At 41.4% G+C, this 23,189-nt stretch overlaps 1 protein-coding gene across 5 annotated transcripts in view; it reads right to left on the bottom strand.

Moving 5' to 3' along the window:
* GRAMD4 (GRAM domain containing 4) overlaps window positions 1–23,189 on the bottom strand; it is a 207,298-nt gene that overhangs the window by 52,678 nt on the left and 131,431 nt on the right. For all 5 annotated transcript variants that reach the window (XM_077264850.1, XM_077264854.1, XM_077264851.1 and 2 more), the window contains 9 exons: window positions 17,738–17,796; window positions 16,123–16,258; window positions 15,322–15,347; window positions 14,512–14,603; window positions 14,219–14,310; window positions 10,212–10,260; window positions 1,935–2,006; window positions 586–629; window positions 389–498 (listed from right to left, as the gene is read on the bottom strand). In XM_077264850.1, coding sequence (XP_077120965.1) covers window positions 389–498; window positions 586–629; window positions 1,935–2,006; window positions 10,212–10,260; window positions 14,219–14,310; window positions 14,512–14,603; window positions 15,322–15,347; window positions 16,123–16,258; window positions 17,738–17,796 — 680 coding nt within the window. The remainder of the gene's footprint in view (window positions 1–388; window positions 499–585; window positions 630–1,934; window positions 2,007–10,211; window positions 10,261–14,218; window positions 14,311–14,511; window positions 14,604–15,321; window positions 15,348–16,122; window positions 16,259–17,737; window positions 17,797–23,189) is intronic.

The following is a 23,189-nucleotide window of genomic DNA, read 5'->3' as shown; positions in this document are numbered from 1 at the left end:
TGACTGGTTCTCTTTAAAGGATAATTTTATGATTGGTGGCGTCTAACTTTTGGGATACTCATTGCTGTTGACAAAGAAGAGGCTGCAACACTGGTTAACAGAGTGTCCGCTTCTGCGTTTTCCCAAAGTTCCATGAGAAGCAGCACCGGCCCATTCACCTGAAGTGCTGCATCCATTAGATCTCATTATTGATATTGGTTGCGGAGATCAGGCCTTTGCTAAATAACAGTAATGGCATAACTTGGCACTCAACACTGAAGAAACTGCACACATAGTAATGACTGGCTGGGAAATGTTCCTACAAGAAAACTGAAGGAGAACTATGTTGGAGTTCCAGAATAGAAGAAAAAATACTCAGCAAAACAACACAAATTATTGTACTACTTACCTATACAGAGCCCGATCAGTCTATATGGAAAAAAGCAGGATGCGATGAAGGCCGCCCATAAGCCAACATATAGTTTCTGCGTAATTTCTGGCTGGACCCACATGAATAGGCTAAAGTTGGAACATAAAAGGAACAGATTTGTAATATATACACACATACATACATGCGCACAAACTAAAGCTTTAAAAATAACATACTTTTTTATTTTTTCCAGTATGTCTGCCATCTTTCCAAACAGGTTCTGAGAAAGGAGCACAAGTATTACTATCTTTTCTTGCAAAGTGTAACTAGACATAATATACCAAAGTATTGAAATGAAAAACACCATATTGATAGGAGTGTGACAACTTATAAGACATTTATAAGACATTAACTTCATTTATTAATGGACATATATTTTTCTCAAAGGTCACACTTCAGCAACTTTGTAAGACAGACGACTTCTAAGGCCACGTTCACATGCTCAATATTTGGTCAGTATTTTACGTCAGTATTTATAAGCTAAAACCAGGAGTGGGTGATAAATCCAGAAGTGGTGACATGTTTCTATTATACGTTTCCTCTGACTGTTCCACTCCTGGTTTTGGCTTATACACACTGAGGTCAAATACTGACCAAATACTAATAGTGTGAACATGACCTAAGGGGATACTGGATCCTGTAGTAAACATACAGACTAGTACAGAGAGGTGTACAACTTAGCTGCCATTAAAGGGACCATCAGCACAGAATGACTGTTCAAACCAAGCACAGGCGCTCGGTGCTTCATGATGGAGCCACATACACCTTCCCACCTGCTTGTTTTCCCTCTATCTCCACCCCCCATCTTTGATTGACAGCTCTGGATGCATAGAGCAGGAAAACAAACAGGTGGCAAGGTAGATTTAAAGGTTTGGCCCCACCATGGTGCACAGTGCTTGGTTCGAACAGTCATTCTGTGCTGACAGAGTCCCTTTAATAAGTCTCATAGCCAGCCTTACTGCATTTATCTACAATAATAATTATGGGCCTTGAAGATCTCAGCCGCAGATGGTTGATCTGGAAATTACTATCTCTCTGGGGCAGCCACAGCTGGGTAGGGCTCTGGAAACAGTTGAGGGGGCCACACTATCTACTGTTTCAATAGCTCCTATAAAACACAGTAAATATAAAATAGGTGGTTGTGCGCGTTTTTGGTGCAGATTTTCCCCACTCAGTATGAATGAAATCTGAAACTAAAACACTGAAATAATTGATTCACATCTGCAAGTCCCCATTAATTATCGTGTGCATGACATTTCAGGATTCACATTCACTTTGCTGGCATCAGGAAACCCTTCAGGTTTTGTAAAATCTGCACAGAAGACAAAAACACGACAAATCTGCAACGTGTCCAAGCCCTTGATCAGTTTTAGTAACTCCTATTAACATCTATGCAGCTTCTGCAGGCGCACATGTCTGGTACAGTGATGAACGGCTCCGCAGTGAGAACCCCCGAGACACCAGGCAGCGATGGCTGTACTGCTGGTCTAGGAGCATACGCTCAGTCCAGTGAGGATGAACAGACCTGGGCTTTCTGTGCTACATCCAGAACCAACTGGAACTTCTCAGACACAGTAAGGTCTTCCTTTGGAGGCTCCTGGAAAGTTAAAAAAAGGGCGATCATCATTTTGACTTCAGAAATTCCCAACTTTCTTCTCATTTCCTACACAAATATGACGTCATTGGCCTATAGTAAAGCCTAGAACAGTGGCTGGAAAAAGAGGTTTATGCACAGTGGCTGCCCCTAAACACCAGGTAGACTATGCCCACATCACATTTTGGTCAGGTGTATGACGACAGAATGATGGTGACCACTGTCATGGAGAAAGGGCCATCCTGATTGTTTGCAGCAGTTTCCTTGGGGTAGGGGAATAAAACAGTTCCCATTGCACACTTTGTATGAACATGTGCTATGCAAAGTGGTTCACTTTTTGTAGGGGGCTAGCTGGTTCCTATCATGTAAAAGTCTGACATGACAGAGGTTAGATGGGTAAAGGTCTGGGGTCAGAAACCTCCACTGATTGCTAAACTGAAGAGCACTGTGCTCCTCCATTTATGATCGGCTCTGCTGGACTCCTCAGAGCTCGGTGTACAGACTAAAGATCTATAAGAGTGCTGTGATGAACTCAATGTACAAATGTATCAACAAGTCACTGGTGGCATGAACGCATCCCAAACCCAACGCTGTGACTGTCCTCTATTATCACACACTTGTATAGCACAATGCATGGGAATGTTTGCATGATAGCCGATGCCGCATAACACATGCTGATCTTCAATCATGCCTCAAATGAATGCTGCAGTCAGCCAAGCCAGAAATTCATCAAACTTTAACATTGTATTGGTTTTATTTTGCAACAGATACACATTTTCACAACACAACAGGTCACACAGCTGTGTAATCACTACGATAAACTATTGGACAAAGAACAATAAAAATGGACACATTTTACTGAAAGAGTCTAGAGCCCATCTGACTATTTCATTTAAAAAGTGAACAGTTTCCGAGGGTAAATGAATGAAAAAGCAGCACAGATGCAGTCCGTAATTCATCACTGTGCCACTAGGTGTCAGCACAACCCAATGATTCTACATTAAAGCCAAGAGCTACACAGCCTAGTTGTGCACAAGCTGTAACCTGCAGGGCATGCTCGCTAACCAAAGTGTGAACTTACCTGTATAAATAATCCCCAGCAGATATACGTGTCTCCAAACAACAATTGCTAACATTACATCTGTTTCATTTCATGGTTTCATTAAAGCTGCACTTCAAACAGGTTAAGTGCCGCCAAAACTCATCACAAAATGGTCTTTTAGGGGTCAATATAAATACATAGGTTAAAAAGGAATTAAAAATCCGCTAAAAAGATGATGCCCTCAGGATAGTGTTCTCTAAAGGGCGACCTTTGACCATATGACGTCACCAGCTAGACGGACCCAGTGATGGCATCAGCTGCCGTGACATTATCAGCAGGCACAATGTAAGCACTTACTGCAGGGGACATGTGATGGCTGCCATCGAGTCACCTCTGACTAGAAAAACACACTGATTTTAATATCTATACGCAGTAACAAACTGATATACAAGTTATAGTAAGCTAAAACTTCAATTTGGGCGTTCTATTGTTTGCGGGTTTTGGCCTAAAGCCCGAGGCTACAACACTGAGAAATGTTATTAAATTACCCTTTACATCAGGTACATTGCTGCCATGGGAACTGCATATAACCCAAGGCACCATCTGCACGACATCCTATACCCTAGAAGGCTTGGATGGCGCCCAGCTCGCCATGTATATCTCCACAAAGGTCCGGAATAAAAAAAACACAGCAACACTACATCTAACAAAAAAGGAGAAGCTATTAATGGAAAACAAATGTGTCACCAGATTGAAGCCCTTAATCTGAGGGCAGCATACTGTAGAGACAGAAACCTTGATTCCAGCGATGTGTCACTTACTGGGCTGCTTGCTTGAATTTGCTGAAATCCCTGTTTTACCAGCAGGAGATTTATCACTAGAGGACTAGTACACCTGCCATGTAGTCCTCCATATTCATGAGCTCTGTATAACCGCGCCCGCAACACTGATTGGCAGCTTTCTGTGTACACTGTGCATAGGCAGAAAGCTGCCAGTCAGCAGCGTGGGCAGGGTAATACACAGCCTAAATGGGTGTCCCCCATCTCCAAAATTCTACATAGTAGGTGTAATAATAATAGTCTGCCTTCCTTTGAGCTGGGCTTTATTGATGTGGTCAGTCTTGGCCGTGTGTCCACTAGTTGGGCCCAGTCCCTCTCAACCCTTATATACATTCATGTCACTTGACAAACGATAATGTTTTTAATATTAAAGTTAGGACTGTCCCAATTACGGTCCCGTGATGAGGTGGGATGGCTTTCGCAATTTTTTTTCTTTTATCAAAAAACATGTTAACTAAGTACCGTATATTATTTTCATGCACTATGCTATTAATTTATTTACTGCAGGGTAATTATTCATTATGTTTCTGTCACTGGTTTTTTTTTCAGTTTAGTGGCTAGCGTGAACGTGCACTTACTTGCTGCAGGCACACCAGTTTATATCCCAGTTCATACCTTTGGGGTTTTTTTTTTTTTTTTTTAATAATAATAATAATAATAATAATAATGATAATAATAATATTAGCAAATCCCTCCAATTATAAATGTAGTATAGTGCTTCTGATTCACTGTCGCCTTCCTCATATATAGGGCATTGCTGTAGCTTAGGTATCCTTGGTTTCGACCATTCATATAATGACAGTTAATTGTTAGTGGTCGTAGCCATGGATACCTAAGCTACTGAAATGCCCTGCACATGGGGTAAGCAACATAGCAAATCAGAAGGACTATGCTACATTTCTAATTGGAGGTATTTGCAATATTGTTATTATTACCCCTACTATATATTGGATAAAATCTTGGAGATAGTAATACCTCTAACATTCTGAGAACTGATAGATCTGGAGCAGATGAAACGGATTTTATTGAAGCCCAGTAAATGACAAATCACACATCAGATGGGGGTAGTAAAAAGCAGGCGAGTGATTCTCTAAGGCCATGTGCACACGTTCAGGATTTTTCGCGTTTTTTCGCTATAAAAACGCGAAAAAAACGCTAACCTATGCCTCCTATTATTTACAGTGTATTCCGCATTTTTTGTGCAAATGTTGCGATTTTTTCCGTGAAAAAATCGCATCGCGGAAAAAAAAGCAACATGTTCATTAAAAATGCGGAATTGCGAGGATTCCGCACACCTAGGAGTCCATTGATCTGCTTACTTCCTGCACGGGGCTGTGCACACCATGCGGGAAGTAAGCTGATCATGTGAGGTTGGTACCCAGGATGGAGGAGAGGAGACTCTCCTCCACGGACTGGGCACCATATAAGTGGTAAAAAAAAAAAGAATTAAAATAAAAATTAGTCATATACTCACCTGCGATGTCTTCCCGCCTCTCAGGTGCATGCTGCTGCTTCGGTTCCTGTAGCTGGTGTGCGGTGAAGGACCTGTGATGACGTCGCGGTCCTGTGATTGGTCGCGAGACCGGTCATGTGACCGCTCACGTGACCGCGACGTCATGGAAGGTCCTGCGCACACACACCAGCTATAGGAACGGACGCCGCTGAGGTCTGCAGGTGAGTATAAGCATTTTTTTTATTTTTTTAATTATTTTTAACATTCTATCTTTTACTATTGATGCTGCATAGGCTGCATCTATAGTAAAAAGTTGGTCACACTTGTCAAACAGTATGTTTGACAAGTGTGACCAACCTGTCAGTCAGTTTTCCAAGCGATGCTACAGATCGCTTGGAAAACTTTAGCATTCTGCAAGCTAATTACGCTTGCAGAATGCTAAAAAAAAAAATCGCGAAAAAACCGGAAAAAAAACGCAAAAAAAAAAATGCGGATTTCTTGCAGAAAATTTCCGGTTTTCTTCAGGAAATTTCTGCAAGAAATCCGGACGTGTGCACATACCCTAAGTGTTTATCAGGCCTCAAGTAGTTTTAAACATACATAGGTAGAAAGACACAAAAGAAACTTAGCCTGCAAACTGGACACAACCTCCTGATCACTTTCTGCACCTTGTAGGAGAGGGAGTATTATGTAATTACTAGTGATGAGCGAGTATACTCGTTGCTCGAGTTTTCCCAAGCATCATCGGGTGGGCTCCGAGTATTTGTGACTGCTCGGAGATTTGGTTTTTGTTGCCGCAGCTGTATTATTAGTGACTGCTAGGCAGCATAAGTACATGTGGGGGTTGCCTGTTTGATAGGGAATCCTCACATGTATTCAGGCTGTCCAGCAGCCGTTAATCATGCAGCTACAGAGACAAACTAAATCTCCAAGCATATCCAAATACTCGGAGACCACCCCAACATTCTCGGGAACACCCAATTAACGAGTATACTCGCTCATCACTAGTAATTACACAATCAGTTCCCATAATTCACAACCCCATAATTGTACAACTTGTGAGGGGGAGGGCTCTTACTGCTCATCATTAGCGCTTCTTACAGGTATTTACAATAGAGGATTGTCTAGTGACAAGGGGTTATCCCACAAAGTACACTTTAATAAATAGATCTTGGAATAATAATAAGTTCCACATTTGGATATGATTAAATAAAATGTTCCTGTGCTGAGATAATCTTATAAATGTGCCCCTGCTGTGTACTGTGTAATGGCTGTGTCTGACCGTACAGGAACATGGTCTGATCATACCACAGCTCCTGGGCAGGGGGGTGAGGAGTATTAAGAGAGTCTACAGACTGGACAGCCGGGGAGCGCATTCGATTCTTTCTTGAGGTAAAACATTAAAACAGTCAGGGGAATATTTGCCTCACAAGAAGAATCATCTGCGATCTCATGCAGTCCTGTCTGTAGACTCTTTTCCTTCCTCCCCTGCCCAGGAGCTGTGGTATGATCAGACCATGTCCCTGTACGGTCAGACACAGCCATTACACAGTACACAGCAGGGGCACATTTATAAGATTACTAGCTGTACTACCCGGCTTCGCCCGGGTTAATGACTGCTGTTAGCAAAATAGAATGTGTTAACAAAAATTTATTCTGCACACAAAAACCACAAAACAAATAGATAGAAATGTAATTATTAAAAGGCAAAAACTAAGCAAATAGAAGCATTTCACAACATATATTAGCTTTGTTATACTGAGAATGTCTTTGTTGCCTATATTAACCAATCAGAGCTCAGGTTAATTAACTGTAGCAAAATAGAAGCTGAGCTGTGATTGGTTGCTATTGGCAGCCTGATAAATCCCCAGCCAACAGGAAGCCCTCCCCCCTGGCAGTATATATTAGCTCACACATACACATAATAGACAGGTCATGTGACTGACAGCTGCCGTATTTCCTATATGGTACATTTGTTGCTCTTGTAGTTTGCTTATTAATCAGATTTTTATTTTTGAAGGACAATACCAGACTTGTGTGTGTTTTAGGGCGAGTTTTATGTGTCAAGTTGTGTGTGTTGAGTTGCGTGTGGCGACATGCATGTAGCGACTTTTGTGAGATGAGTTTTGTGTGGCGACATGCGTGTAGCAACATTTTGTGTGTTGAGTTGCATGTGACAGGTTAGTGTAGCAAGTTGTGTGCAGCAAGATTTGTGCATGGCGAGTTTTGCGCGTGGCGAGTTTTATGTGTGGTGCATTTTGAGTATGTGCAAGTTTTGTGTGAGGCAACTTTTGCATGTGGTGCAACTTTTGTACATGTGGCAATTTTTCTGTGTGTGCAAGTTTTGCATGAGGTGAGTTTTCCATGAGGTGAGTTTTGCACGTGTGGCGAGTTTTGCGTGAGCCTAGTTTTGCATATGGCGAGTTTTGCATGTAGCGAGTTTTGAGTGGTGACTTTTGTGTTTCGACTTTTATGTGGCGAGGTTGGTGTGTGTGTGTGGTGAAATGTGTGCTGAGGGTGGTATATGTGTTCAAGCACGTGGTAGTGTGTGGCGCATTTTGTGTTTGTGTTCATATCCCCGTGTGTGGTGAGTATCCCATGTCGGGGCCCCACCTTAGCAACTGTACGGTATATACTCTTTGTCGCCATCGCTCTCATTCTTTAAGTCCTCATTGTTCACATCTGGCAGCTGTCAATTTTCCTCCAACACTTTTCCCTTCACTTTTTCCCCATTATGTAGATAGGAGCAAAATTGTTTGGTGAATTGGAACGCGCGGGGTTAAAATTTCACCTCACAACATAGCCTATGACGCTCTCGGGGTCCAGACGTGTGACTGTGCAAAATTTTGTGGCTGTAGCTGCGACGGTACAGATGCCAATCCCGGACATACACACATACATACATACACACATTCAGCTTTATATATTAGATATACCTGTATGTAATCTCCTGTATATAGTATATACCTGTGTGTCATCTCACCTATATATAGTATATATCTGTGTGTCATCTCCTGTATATAGTATATACCTGTATGTCATCTCCTCCTATACATAGCATATACCTGTGTCATCTCCTCCTGTATATACTATATACCTGTAGGTAATCTGCTCCTGTATATAGTATATACCTGTGTGTCATCTCCTCCTGTATATAGTATATACCTGTATGTCATCTCCTCCTGTATGTAGTATGTACCTGTATGTCATCTCCTCCTCTATATAGTATATACCTGTGTGTCATCTCTCCTGTATATAGTATATATCTGTGTGTCATCTCCTCCTGTATATAGTATATACCTGTGTGTCATCTCCCCTGTAAATAGTATATACCTGTGTGTCATCTCCTGTATATAGTATATAGCTGTATGCCATCTCCTCCTGTATTAGCCCTCGTTCACACGTTATTTGGTCAGTATTTTTACCTCAGTATTTGTAAGCTAAAATGGCAGCCTGATAAATCCCCAGCCAACAGTAAGCCCACCCCCTGGCAGTATATATTAGCTCACACATACACATAATAGACTGGTCATGTGACTGACAGCTGCCGGATTCCTATATGGTACATTTGTTGCTCTTGTAGTTTGTCTGCTTATTAATCAGATTTTTATTTTTGAAGGATACCAGACTTGTGTGTGTTTTAGGGCGAGTTTCGTGTGTCAAGTTGTGTGTGTTGAGTTGCGTGTGGCGACATGCATGTAGGGACTTTTGTGAGATGAGTTTTGTGTGGCGACATGCGTGTAGCAACTTTTTGTGTGTCGAGTTGCATGTGACAGGTTAGTGTAGCAAGTTGTGTGCAGCAAGTTTTGCGCATGGCGAGTTTTGCGCGTGGCGAGTTTTATGTGTGGTGCCTTTTGAGTATGTGCAAGTTTTGTGTGAGGCAACTTTTGCATGTGTTGCAACTTTTGTGCATGTGGCAATTTTTCTGCGTGTGGCAATTTTTCTGCGTGTGCAAGTTTTGCGTGTGGCGAGTTTTGCACGTGTGGCGAGTTTTGCATGTGGAGAGTTTTGCGCGTGGCGAGTTTTGAGCGGCGACTTTTGTGTTTCTACTTTTATGTGGCGAGGTTGGTGTATGTGTGGTGAAATGTGCACTGAGGGTGGTATATGTGTTCGAGCACGTGGTAGTGTGTGGCGCATTTTGTGTGTGTGTTCATATCCCCGTGGTGGTGTGATTATCCCATGTTGGGGCCCCACCTTAGCAACTGTACAGTATATACTCTTTGGTGCCATCGCTGTCATTCTTTAAGTCCCCCTTGTTCACATCTGGCAGCTGTTAATTTGCCTCCAACACTTTTCCTTTCATTTTTTCCCCATTATGTAGATAGGGGCAAAATTGTTTGGTGACTTGGAAAGCGCGGGGTTAAAATTTCACCTCACAATATAGCTTTGACGCTCTCAGGGTCCAGACGTGTGACTGTGCAAAATTTTGTGCCTGTAGCTGCGACGCCTCCAACACTTTTCCTTTCACTTTTTCCCCATTATGTAGATAGGGGCAAAATTGTTTGGTGAATTGGAAAGCGCGGGGTTAAAATTTCACCTCACAACATAGCCTATGACGCTCTCGGGGTCCAGACGTGTGACTGTGCAAAATTTTGTGGCTGTAGCTGCTACGGTTCAGATGCCAATCCCGGACATACATACATACATACATACATACACACACACACACATTCAGCTTTATATATTAGATCTCAGCACAGGAACATTTTATTAAATCACATCCAATTGTGGAAATTATTATTATTCCAAGATCTAGTGATTAAAATGTTGATTAACATTAACTTGGTTTGTGGGAAAATGCCTTTAAGTCTCAGGAAGAAAAAGATACTATACACCCATGCAATCCGTAGTAACACATCTGCTGAAGAACTTACTATGGGTTCTGAAACTTGAGGCACAATGCACCACTGTATCCTCCAACCCCTATGTACAGAAAGGCACACCATGAATATAAAATAACAAATGGGAAAATTAAAGCAAACGCCAAAATGGTTACCAACTTTTACAAGTAAGTGACAGGTTTAATATTAATACAGTAAACCATTTACTGGTAACAGGAGCCAGTCAGCTGATTAATGCTGCCCAAACCACAGACCACATGAATAAAAAAAACGGCTACTGTATTAAAACCTTCTCTGAACTATTGTGAATCGCTGCTGTGCTTAGGAAGAATACAAAGTGCAGCCATGGATGAGGTGACTAGTCCAGGAATCAGGTGACTAGTCCAGGAATCAGGTGACTAGTCCAGGAATCAGGTCCCTGCCGGCTCCTCCCGGATGCTCTGCTACACCGACAGCTCTGTCCATGCTTGTGTATATGGGGAGAAACCAGTCAGGCTACATGGCAGACGGGGGATGCCGGCAGGACCCGACTCGGACTAGTCACCTCTGCCACGGCCGTGCTTCTTGCTAGGGTTGCTCTAAAACACAGCATGGTTTCAGAGCAAAGTTTCGATGTTTGTAATGCTGAAGGCGGCCATGGATCCATGTTGCACGTGATTTGGGCAGAATGAATGATGTGACTGGTTCCCACATCTCTCTATACAAAGACCGCACAAACAAAGCTCTAAAAAACAAACAAAACAGATGAAAATATTTAAAATAGCAGAAAAATCAGAACAATGAAGATCATCAGGCAAATAAATGCACAGTAAAAACGAAGCATATAGCACATATAATAATAATAACAAGGGACTACACAGTTATTTCTATAGTCACTACAGGGAGATGCTATTTGGACAAGGTTGTACATACTGCACAGCACATAATATCTTCTGTACAGAAAGGACATGGTGAAGGGAATTAATCAGTGGGATCAACCCTCCTAAGCCATCAATATGGGCATGTAGGCCGTAGGAAGCTGAATACAATGATACCTTGATATCTGCAATCCCTTGTCTTATTACAGAGAAATTCACATTTTTCTTAATATTTAAATCAGTTGTTAAGATTAATGGTGTCCTCCGAGTATTTTTTAGTGCTGTGAGATTTCGTTTTCCTTGCCGCAGCGAAATGATTTACATCTGTTAGCCAGCATAATTACATGTGGGGATTCCCTAGCAACCAGGCAACCCCCACATGTACTTATGCTGGCTATCAGATGTAAATCATTCAGCTGCGGCAAGAAAAACTAAATCTTCGAGCACTAAAAAAATACTCGGAGGACACCCAAGCATGCTCGAGAAATCTCGAGTAACGAGTATATTCGCTCATCACTAGTTAAGATCTAAGGGCCGGACATAGATCTCCCAGAGAATCTGCCTCCATTACTTGTTTTAAATAAAAGAGGGCATTACCAGTGTGAGACATGTACATCAGGGGAGCAGACGGTCAGTCATTACATGTCTCACACTGGTAACTCCCTTTATATTTAAAATAAGCTCTGGAAGCAGATTCTCGGACAGATCTGTGTCTGACCAATAGATTTTAGCAGCTCATTCACATATTAAGAAAAATGTGGATTTCTCTGGAATAAGGCATCTGATCGCAAATAGAAATATATAACTTTATTCATCTTTTTTTTTTTTTTTATTACCTGCTGACCATTGCATGCCCAAATAGCAGTAAGAGTGACATGGAGGGCCTGAGAGCGCCTGTTTTCAAAATAGGCTAACAATGGTCTTATAAAAATGTCCATAATAACATGTACATATTTTCTAAGGAGGTATGAAGACAATATCCCATTATTGCCCTTCAAAAATCCTTTTTCAGAAGGCAGATGCCCCACAGGAAAACATTTTAAAGAGAATGTGACAGTAGTCGTAGCCCCTTTAAAACAGCGCCATGACTTAGTATGCACCTTTTCCTACATTATTTTAAGCCCCTTTTTGCTGCACAGCAATTGCTAAATAATTGTACAATTAAATCTTGCACAGTATAGGGGAGCTAGGGCAGCTGTGGGGTTCCCTTTAAACACAGCTGACTTAATTCCAGACCGCCCCTGATCGGTTGGCTAAAACTATGGTTTGGGATTTTCCCTAACAGACATTAACGTCATCTTTAGGTGCGTGTAGCAGATTAGATTCCTGGGGTGATTAAAAGATCGTACTGGTATATTCAAGAAATATGCCAGTAACATTTGTTTTGCACAGGTAGTGACATTAAGGAAGTGTATATCTGAGCATCAATATACAAAACTGATACCTATATGATAGAAAACACATTATATACACAGAGGTTTAGCAGAATGTCTGTAAAGCGCTGCGGAATATGTTAGCGCTATATAAAAAATAAAGATTATTATTATCTAAAGGTTTGCAGAGCAAATGCTTAAAATGTTACGTTGATTAATACGTATTATTAAAATGTTTTGTAAAGACCATATTTCATCTTTTTTAAGCTTTATTGCATTTTTCTTATATTTTAGTCATACTTACAGGTTGAACATTTTAATTAGACATCAATTTTAAATTACAAGTGTGAATATACAGAATAATTCTCTGGTTTCTAAAGTCAGTTTGTGAAATGTCCTTACTTGTTCATGTCCAATGCAAATCTAGCAAAGTAGTGGGGGTCATAAAAATCCATATTAAATTAAACGAGGCTTAGCTTGTATTCTAGTGATTTAAATCTCTACTTATTGTGGGATTTGTAGTCCTGAGGGTGGTCCTTCTCAGTGCTTGAATAACTGTATGCAGAAATGGCTAGATTAAAGCTTTTTCCACAAAGCAATACAACCAATTTGACCAGTGACTTCTCTAAACCCTGCGGCCTACGGATGGGACAGAATGTGCATCATGATAGGTTTCTTCTAAAGCACCACTCCAGCGCTATGTGCTCAGCATTGGAGCGGTGCTACTAACCTACTGGCCATAATCTTGTACTTACCCACGCTGGCATCTTCACCTTCTAGCTGCGTCGCTTCGGTCCCACAGCCCCATCTTGTGACCACAAATTCTGAGTGTCAGGAAGTCAGAGTTAACAGTCTCTAGTGCTGCTCAGTGCATTAAAAAGTAACCTTTCACTCACTCCAGCAAACACTGGGGTGACATGCCAGGTCACAAACTGCTGGAGATCAATGGGAGCGGTGATGATAGAAGGTGAAGCCGGTGGCGGATAAGGATAACACTAGTAGCAGCGACCTTTGATTAGAAGCACCACTCCAGCAGTGAAAACAAAACAAAACGCTGGAGTGGTGCTCTGAAGAAAATTCTGACTGCCTGCAATCACCACTAGAGACAGTAATTGTACATTGTCCAAAGGAAACTGGTCATATGAAAAACTGAACATGGAGAGATGGTTGTCAATCACTGACTAGGACCGCCCACTGGACTGAATCTTTTCCCACAAACTTATACATCACTCTGCTCATCGTCTCCTTCACTATGCTGGTCACAAAGACTGCAAGCACAATGTGACATATGACAGGGTCCCTTTAATTAATGAGTTCAATAGAGCATGCCTCTAGCGATGGCCAACGAAAGCTATAATTTTATCATGTACGTTTATGAACATGGAAATTTGGAGTTTTATGTACTAAAAACTGTTGTCAAGCTGTGGACTGCTCATAACTGTGCACTGGGAAACAGAGCAACGTGTGTATTCAGGTAGCCTCTAATAATGGCCGTCACTGCAATCGGAACAAATTCATTACATCCCTGAATTCCATATTCTTTATTGGGAAGGCAATACTATAAAAGGCTTAGACCGGTCTACTGTTCAAGAGACCTCCATCTCTCAGCTTTTGTTTTCATGGGGTTTTTAAAAAAAAAAAATTTAAGTTTTAGTTACCGAAATAAACATTCATCAGGACAAAAGGAACAAGAAAAAGAGCGTAGTTTGTAAATTGCAGTAACAGCTGTGCTTAAGCCAGGAATTTCATATATACCAACCTTTAATTGGCATACCAGCTAGTAATTAGGAAGGAATGGGACAAACCTTACCTGGCAATGAGGTAATTTAGTGACAACCTCAAAATAGCTAAGAATAAAAACATAGGGATGGCCCAGCCATGCCATACAGCATTCATGTACATCTAAAAAATGAAAACAAATTAATTAGTATTACACAATTGTGTAACCTAAAAATACTATTAGCAGCAGCTATCTACTAATTCAAAGACTATGCAAGTGTGCTTCAGAAAAAGATGACATATTTAGCTTATGCCGGAAACATTGAAATACTAAAAACCATATAAAAATATGCAAGGATTTTAAAATAAAGAGCAACTACTTACAATAAAGGCAATTGCAGACGTATAAACAGAATGCCAGTCTGATAAGGCAGAAAGGTTCTTCACAAAATTTGTAACAGGTTTGGCACCTCTCTCTAATAGGAAGAAATGCTTCTGTTAATAAAACAAAAGGACGTTCTGGCATCCCACTGTCAATTGCAAATAGTTTTTTGTTTTTTTTTCCCATGGCCATATTTAAAAGTCTGCCATTTCATATGGGTTGACCTGGATAAGGCAGCCCTCGGAAACACACCATGCCTCTGAACCTCTGGTCAGGAGAAGACACACATAGAAGAGGGCTCTCATGCAAGAACAGTATATGAGCGTTTGCGGTCTGATCACTCATCATAATTAACATTTCTACAAGTAGGCCCTCTTACTGCTCTGGAGGTAGAAAAGGTCCTCCTTACTACTCTGGAGATGGAAATGTGCGGCTGTCCAGATTGCACAGATGGTATGTCTGCCCCTGCTCTGGCTGTAAGCAACAGAATACGTAGATTCCATACAAATCAGACCCCACTAAGATGTTACACCCTCTTAACATATGCATTCCAGTTTATATTTTGTTTGGAATATGTTTTTTCTTCCTTTAAGAGGAATTGGGAAATGAAAAGTTCAATACAAGCCATCTCCGGCTAGTTAGAAAAAATGTCGCCAAGCCTTGTAATTAGATTTCATAGGTTCTCAAGCTGTATAATCAAATCACAGTTCTAAATTTTGATGTAATGATGTACAGCACTGGTCAAACGAGTGGCAATCTTCTTATTAGAAAACCCATCACAACATATGCCAGCAAGAATAGTTGGTACTTACTTAATCTTCTCATATTTTCAGTCAACCTTAGGGGGGAAAAAATGGTATGAAATCGTTATAGAAGGGATTCCCATTGCTCCTTTATCATGAAGGCATTTTCTGCATGTATAAGACTATTATAAAGAATTTTACTATAGAGTTTGGTGAACATGTGGTGGCAACGTAAAACTAAAAGGGAAATGGCCAGCTGCCCTAGCCACCACATATATCCACTGCACCCTATTGCTTCAGTCTAGATCCTTCTCATGCTTTAGTGGTAGATCTAAAAATTGTGAAATTAATTTTAATCTGCTCTCGTGTTCTGGAAATGTGAGGACTAGTTTGATGGGGCGTCGTTTTCCCCAGACTAATCCTTCTTCTGATCTTGTAAGCATGCGCCGACGCATGTTTGACATGATTTATAAGAGCGCTGGATCCTTTCAACACTAGCGTATGCGTGCAATCATCACTATTGAGGTGTGAAATGAAGTCTGGCCCAATCGTATGCCCCACGTACATGCATGAGATTTTCAGAGAGCCAATGGCGATATAGTTCTTACAAATCAAGTCAATGACGCAATGGGGGAGATGGAGGAAGGATTAGTCCAGGATGGGAGAGACACTACCCTGGTCGGACCAGTCCTCACAAACTTGCAAGATTTTACAATTCTAGAGCAATAATGGATAAGAAGGAACTTGTTAAAATGTAGAAATAGGGAGCAGTGGAGACATGGTGGCAGTTTAGGGGGGTAGGACAGCTGACATTCCCTTTAATGGAAAATCTATTCAACCTCACACTACAGATTGGCAGTGTAAATTTACCTTCGAGCACTCAGCGGCTCTTCTGTTTCAACTGTGTTCTCCTCTGGCTGAAATCGAAAGTCCTCAATATATTCACCGAATCGGTCATAAAACCATTTCTGAACTTTAGAGCAAATAGTTTGCTTTTTGGGTTTATCTTGAAAAGAAAAAAAGAAAAAAAAGAAAGTGTCATATGAAATATAAGGTTCCATGTGCAACTGAACTTTTACAGCTTTTGGATGTCAGAAGTTTTGATTGGTGGGCATCTAGGTGCAGACAACCCCACCACCAATCACTAAAATGAAGGAGCAGAAACCAGCAAGCCGAACACTGCTCTCCTACAACGCTCAAGCTAGGCTCGAAAGTAACCAAAAGAAAAAGTGCAGCAGCAGCATCGGGTATCAGTGGATGTGGTGCCGGCCTGAGAGAACCAGAGATCTAGGAAAAACAAAAATTTCATCCAACAGTTTAGCATACACTTGAGAAAAATCCTTTGAACTGAAACATTACATGAGTGGGGGAAAAAACTAACTGATTTTTTAAGAAATGTGCTGCCGGTCATCCATCTCCAAGGAGAGCAGCGGTCAACTGAGAACTTCTGCTCTTGTATTAGCTATCCGTGTGGAGATTACTACATCTCATCAGTGAGCCACATTAGGAGGATACATTACTTAAACTTGGAAATGTGGAAAGCTACTTTGTGTTGGTATATCACATAAAACCCCATTTAAATTTGTGGGTGTAACACGAAAAAAAAAGTTATCAAGTCAGTCAGCTCCATGCCAGATTCCTCATCAGATTTGGCATCCTCTTAACCTTGGGGAACCAGAGGGACAACTTTCTGATGCGAGTAGTGCAGTCTTTAGATTTAAAGAACACCTTTTACTATTTTGAACACGTTAAGGCTGGGTTCACATTACGTTCTAGCAGTCCGTTAGACGGCGTGCGCTAGCGATGTGCCGTCATTGAGTGACGGACCCTGGGACGTGGGCTGCAGCGTTTCCGGGTCCGTCACCGCTAGCGCAGATCGAGCATTTGCTAGCTCGATCTGCGCTAGCATGACGGCACTTGCGTTAACGCAGCCCGTTTAACGCATGTGTTGAACGGGCTGCTTTAACGCAATGTGAACTTAGCCTTAGAAATCAAGACTCCACTGCGGATTCAGGCGAAATGCACAGTAAGGGCAAATGTGCATATCTTGTGATGTATGTGTAGATCATGTTTAATATGTGTATATATTATTATTATTATTTATTGTTATAGCGCCATTTATTCCATGGCGCTTTACAAGTGAGGAGGGGTATACATAATAAAAACAAGTACAATAATCTTGAACAATACAAGTCATAACTGGTACAGGAGGAGTGAGGACCCTGCCCGCGAGGGCTCACAATCTACAAGGGTTGGGTGAGAATACAGTAGGTGAGGATATATATAGTATGCATGTGCGTGTAATAGGTGTACTTTTTCATGTAGGGATCTTCATTTTAAGACTGAATCTAATCATGGTGCAGTGAGGTATTAGAATTAGATGCATACAACTTCTAATTACCGTAACTTTACTTTCAGCCTACACTTGATTAGATACTGATTATCAAGTATTAGAGGCAAATTCATCAGTGTGCTGGAAAAATACCTGCTCCATTGTTCTGAGACTGTCCCTTCGAAGATTGTTGTGTCACAGGTTCTTCACTCCTTATAAGAGAATAGAGAACAAATCATTAATAAAGTGCTCAGGACAACAGATGGCACATTAAATGCGTTAAAGGGAACCTTTCGCTCAATCCATGCTGCCCAAGCCACAGGCAGCATGAATCAGAGTCTGGCTGCACGATTGCAGGTAAGTTTTACTCTTAAACACCTTGGCATGTCAGAGAAAACAAAGCTTGAATAGCCAACCGGGGAGCATAGACAGATAGGAGAGACCTGTTAACCCCTTTACCCCCAAGGGTGGTTTGCACGTTAATGACCGGGCCAATTTTTACAATTCTGACCACTGTCCCTTTATGAGGTTATAACTCTGGAACGCTTCAACGGATTTTGGCAATTCTGACACTGTTTTCTCACTACATATTGTACTTCATGATATTGGTAAAATTTCTTCGATATAACTTGTGTTTATTTGTGAAAAAAACGGAAATTTGGCGAAAATTTTGAAAATTTCACAATTTTCCAACTTTGAATTTTCATGCCCTTAAATCACAGAGATATGTCACACAAAATACTTAACAGGTAACATTTCCCACATGTCTACTTTACATCAGCACAATTTAGGAACCAACATTTTTTTTTGTTAGGGAGCTATAAGGATTAAAAGTTGACCAGCAATTTCTCATTTTTACAACACCATTTTTTTGGGGGGACCACATCTCATTTGAAGTCATTTTGAGGGGTCTATATGATAGAAAATACCCAAGTGTGAAACCATTGTAAAAACTGCACCCCTCAAGGTGCTCAAAACCACATTCAAGAAGTTTATTAACCCTTCAGGTGTTTCACAGGAATTTTTGGAATGTTTAAATAAAAATGAACATTTTTTTTTTTTTTTTACACAAAATTTACTTCAGCTCCAATTTGTTTTATTTTACCAAGGGTAACAGAAGAAAATGGACCCCAAAACTTGTTGTACAATTTGTGCTGAGTACGCTGATACCCCATATGTGGGGGTAAACCACTGTTTGGGCGCATGGCAGAGCTCGGAAGGGAAGGAGCGCCATTTGACTTTTCAATGCAAAATTGACTGGAATTGAGATGGAACGCCATGTTGTGTTTGGAGAGCCCCTGATGTGCCTAAACATTGAAACCCCCCACAAGTTACACCATTTTGGAAAGTAGACCCCCTAAGGAACTTATCTAGATGTGTGGTGAGCACTTTGACCCACCAAGTGCTTCACAGAAGTTTATAATGCAGAGCCGTAAAAATAAAAAAATCAAATTTTTTCACAAAAATTATCTTTTCGCCCCCAATTTTTTATTTTCCCAAGGGTAAGAGAAGAAATTGGATGCCAAAAGTTGTTGTGCAATTTGTCCTGAGTACACAGATACCTCATACATATGTGGGGGTAAACCACTGTTTGGGCGCATAGCAGAGCTCGGAAGGGAACGAGCGCCATTTGACTTTTCAATGCAAAATTGACTGGAATTGAGATGGGACACCATGTCGCGTTTGGAGAGCCCCTGATGTGCCTAAACATTAAACCCCACCACAAGTGACACCATTTTGGAAAATAGACCCCCTAAGCAACTTATCTAGATGTGTTTTGAGAGCTTTGATCCCCGAAGTGTTTCACTACAGTTTATAACGCAGAGCCGTGAAAATAAAAATTCTTTTTTTTTTTTCACAAAAATGATTTTTTAGCCCCCAGTTTTGTATTTTCACAAGGGTAACAGGATAAATTGGACCCCAAATGTGGGGGGGAACCACTGTTTGGGCGCATGGCAGAGCTCGGGAGGGAAGGAGCGCCATTTGGAATGCAGACTTAGATGGATTGGTTTGCAGGCGTCACGTTGCATTTGCAGAGCCCCTGATGTACCCAAACAGTAGAAACCCCCCACAAGTGACCCCATATTGGAAACTAGACCTCCCAAGGAACTTATCTAGATGTGTTGTGAGAACTTTGAACCCCCAAGTGTTTCACTACAGTTTACAACGCAGAGCCGTGAAAATAAAAAATCTTTTTTTTCCCACAAAAATGATTTTTAGCCCCCCAAATTTATATTTTCCCAAGGGTAACAAGAGAACTTGGACCCCAAAATTTGTTGTCCAATTTGTCCCGAGTACGCTGATGCCCCATATGTTGGGGTAAACCCCTGTTTGGGCGCACGGGAAAGCTCGGAAGGGAAGGAGCACTGTTTTACTTTTTCAATGCAGAATTGGCTGGAATTGAGATCGGACGCCATGTCGCGTTTGGAGAGCCCCTGATGTGCCTAAACAGTGGAAACTCCCCAATTCTAACTGAAATCCTAATCCAAACACACCCCTAACCCTAATCCCAACTGTAACCCTAACCACACCCCTAACCCTGACACACCCCTAACTCTAATCCCAACCGTAAATGTAATCCAAACCCTAACTTTAGCCCCAACCCTAACCCTAACTTTAGCTCCAACCCTAGCCCCAACCCTAACCCTAGCCCTAACCCTAATGGGAAAATGGAAATAATTTTTTTTAATTTTATTATTTTTCCCTAACTAAGGGGGTGATGAAGGGGGGGTTGATTTACTTTTATAGCATTTTTTATAGCGGATTTTTATGATTGGCAGCCATCACACACTAAAAGACGCTTTTTATAGCAAAAAAGTTTTTGCGTCTCCACATTTTGAGACCTATAATTTTTCCATATTTTGGTCCACAGAGTCATGTGAGGTCTTGTTTTTTGCGGGACGAGTTGACGTTTTTATTGGTAACATTTTCGGACACGTGACAGTTTTTGATCGCTTTTTATTCCGATTTTTGTGAGGCAGAATGACAAAAAAACAGCTATTCAAGAATTTCTTTTGGGGGAGGCGTTTATACCGTTCCACGTTTGGAAAAATTGATAAAGCAGTTTTATTCTTCGGGTCAGTACGGTTACAGCGATACCTCATTTATATCATTTTTTTATGTTTTGGCGCTTTTATACGATAAAAACTATTTTATAGAATAAATAATTATTTTGGCAACGTTTTATTCTGAGGACTATTACCTTTTTTGCTTTTTCTTTGATGACGCTGTATGGCGGCTCGTTTTTTGCGGGACAAGATGACGTTTTCAGCGGTACCATGGTTATTTATATCCGTCTTTTTGATCGCGTGTTATTCCACTTTTTGTTCGGTGGTATGATAATAAAGCGTTATTTTTTGCCTCTTTTTTTCCTACGGTGTTCACTGAAGGGGTTAACTAGTGAGACAGTTTTATAGGTTGGGTCGTTACGGACGCGGCGATACTAAATATGTGTACTTTTATTGTTTGTTTTTTTATTTAGATAAAGAAATGTATTTATGGGAATAATATATATTTTTTTCTTTATTTAGGAATTTTATTTTTTTTTACACATGTGAAAATTTTTTTTTTTTACATTTTTACTTTGTCCCAGGGGGGGACATCACAGATCGCTGATCTGACAGTTTGCACAGCACTCTGTCAGATCGGCGATCTGACTTACAGTGCTGCAGGCTTACCAAGCGCTTGCTCTGAGCAGGCACTCGGTAAGCCACCTCCCTCCCAGCAGGACCCGGAAGCCGTGGCCATTTTGGATCCGGGGACTGCAGGGAGAGGAGGTAGAGACCCACGGAGCAACACAATCACATCGCGTTGCTCCGGGGGTCTCAGGGAAGCACGCAGGGAGCCCCCTCCCTGCGCGATGCTTCCCTGTACCGCCGGCACACCGTGATCATGTTTGATCACGGTGTGCCGGGGGTTAATGTGCCGGGGGCGGTCCGTGACCGCTCCTGGCACATAGTGCCGGATGTCAGCTGACACCCGGCCGCGATCGGCCGCGCTCCCCCCGTAAGCGCGGCCGATCGCGCTGGTCGTACTATCCCGTCGGTGGTCATACGGGCCCACCCCACCTCAACGGGATAGTACGTGCAATGTCAGAAAGGGGTTAATCACTGTGAGTGGAGGTGGTAGAAGCCAGCCAGGGTGGCACCGGAATGGTCACTTCTCGCCCTGTAATTCCTATCCACAGCGTCTCAGAAAGAAATGTACATGGTTGCAACCGGATTCTGATTCCTGCTGCCTATGGTTTGGACATTATGAATCAAATGACAGGGACTCTTTGAATCACTGTAATAAAAGACGCTAATGAAAATGACAGGGAAGGCTCCTTGTTTTATGTACAAGCTGCTTGTTATCTGTGTTTTTTGGTAAAATATAAAAGTCTACCCATTTCATTATACAGGTTTTTTGGTGTGTTTTTTTTTTTATTTTTTTATTTATTTATTTTTATTTTTTTACACACTAAGCAGTCAAGCCTTTATGAAATACCAAGTATTTGCTAACGCATTTAAAAAGTCCTATATTTACTGCTCTGCATGTATGAAATTATGATACAACACAAACTTTTGTCGGGATCTAAATTCTGTAGCAGAATTGAAGCCTGACCCGGATTGCGGAGACAACCAATATGTACACTCCTTGACAGAAGTTCTCGCTTATCCATGTTATGTAAAAAAAAAAGCTTATAACGTGACGTTAAATTCATCAATTGGTTGTATAAATTCTTCTTTTGAAAGCTGTGAGGCAGTGACCCGTTACAGCTAGGGGGCGCTGTATGTGCTCTGCAGAATGTGCATGGAAGCGTAGTGAGGCATGAGGGCGTACTACAGACACAGGTGTGGCTGTAATTAGAATAGTGAAGCAGTGACTGATTAAAAAGCCCTGTAGTAGTGGGGGAGGTGTGTCAGTGTGTTCTTGGAAGCAGACAGGGCAGTTGTCTGCAGAGCTCTCTCTGTGTGGAGTAACAGAGGCTAAAGGAACCAGAGAGACTGACACCCTGCGTCTTGGGCTGTCTTATGTGTACCCGGCTGCACTCTAGAGGATAAAGAGTGCAGTGCGCTGAGTGAGTACAGAGACTTGTTACCGGCGTGCGGTCACCCAGGGAAACTGGACAGAGGGAAGTTCGGCCTGTGTATTAACTGCATCATATAGCCATGCATTATTAATGGACTGTATGAAGAAGCTGTATACTATATTGACTGTGTGAAGTAACACAATAAAAGAACGTTTTGTTTGAACTTGCTTGGGTCACTGCCGTTTCACTGTGTATGGTCCTACCTCTGCATCACGAAGCTGAAACCCTCCGAAATGTGGTTTAGGTTAAGAAAATAAATTGGCATCAATGCAGAAATATTGATCACTTAATGGACACAGAATGGTCAGATTTTGGCAAGACAAAAGTTTTGTCGCCCACAGAAAGTAATGTGATATTCAAACAAATAATTAACTTAAAATACAGTACAGACCAAAAGTTTGGACACACCTCATTTAAAGATTTTTCTGTATTTTCATGACTATGAAAATTGTACATTCACACTGAAGGCATCAAAACTCTGAATTAACACATGTGGAATTATATATTTAACAAAAAAGTGTGAAACAATTGAAA

This window comes from Ranitomeya variabilis, chromosome 5 (genome assembly GCF_051348905.1).
Source record: "Ranitomeya variabilis isolate aRanVar5 chromosome 5, aRanVar5.hap1, whole genome shotgun sequence".
Classification (NCBI taxonomy): domain Eukaryota; kingdom Metazoa; phylum Chordata; class Amphibia; order Anura; family Dendrobatidae; genus Ranitomeya; species Ranitomeya variabilis.
This window is presented reverse-complemented; position numbering and strand designations above follow the sequence as displayed.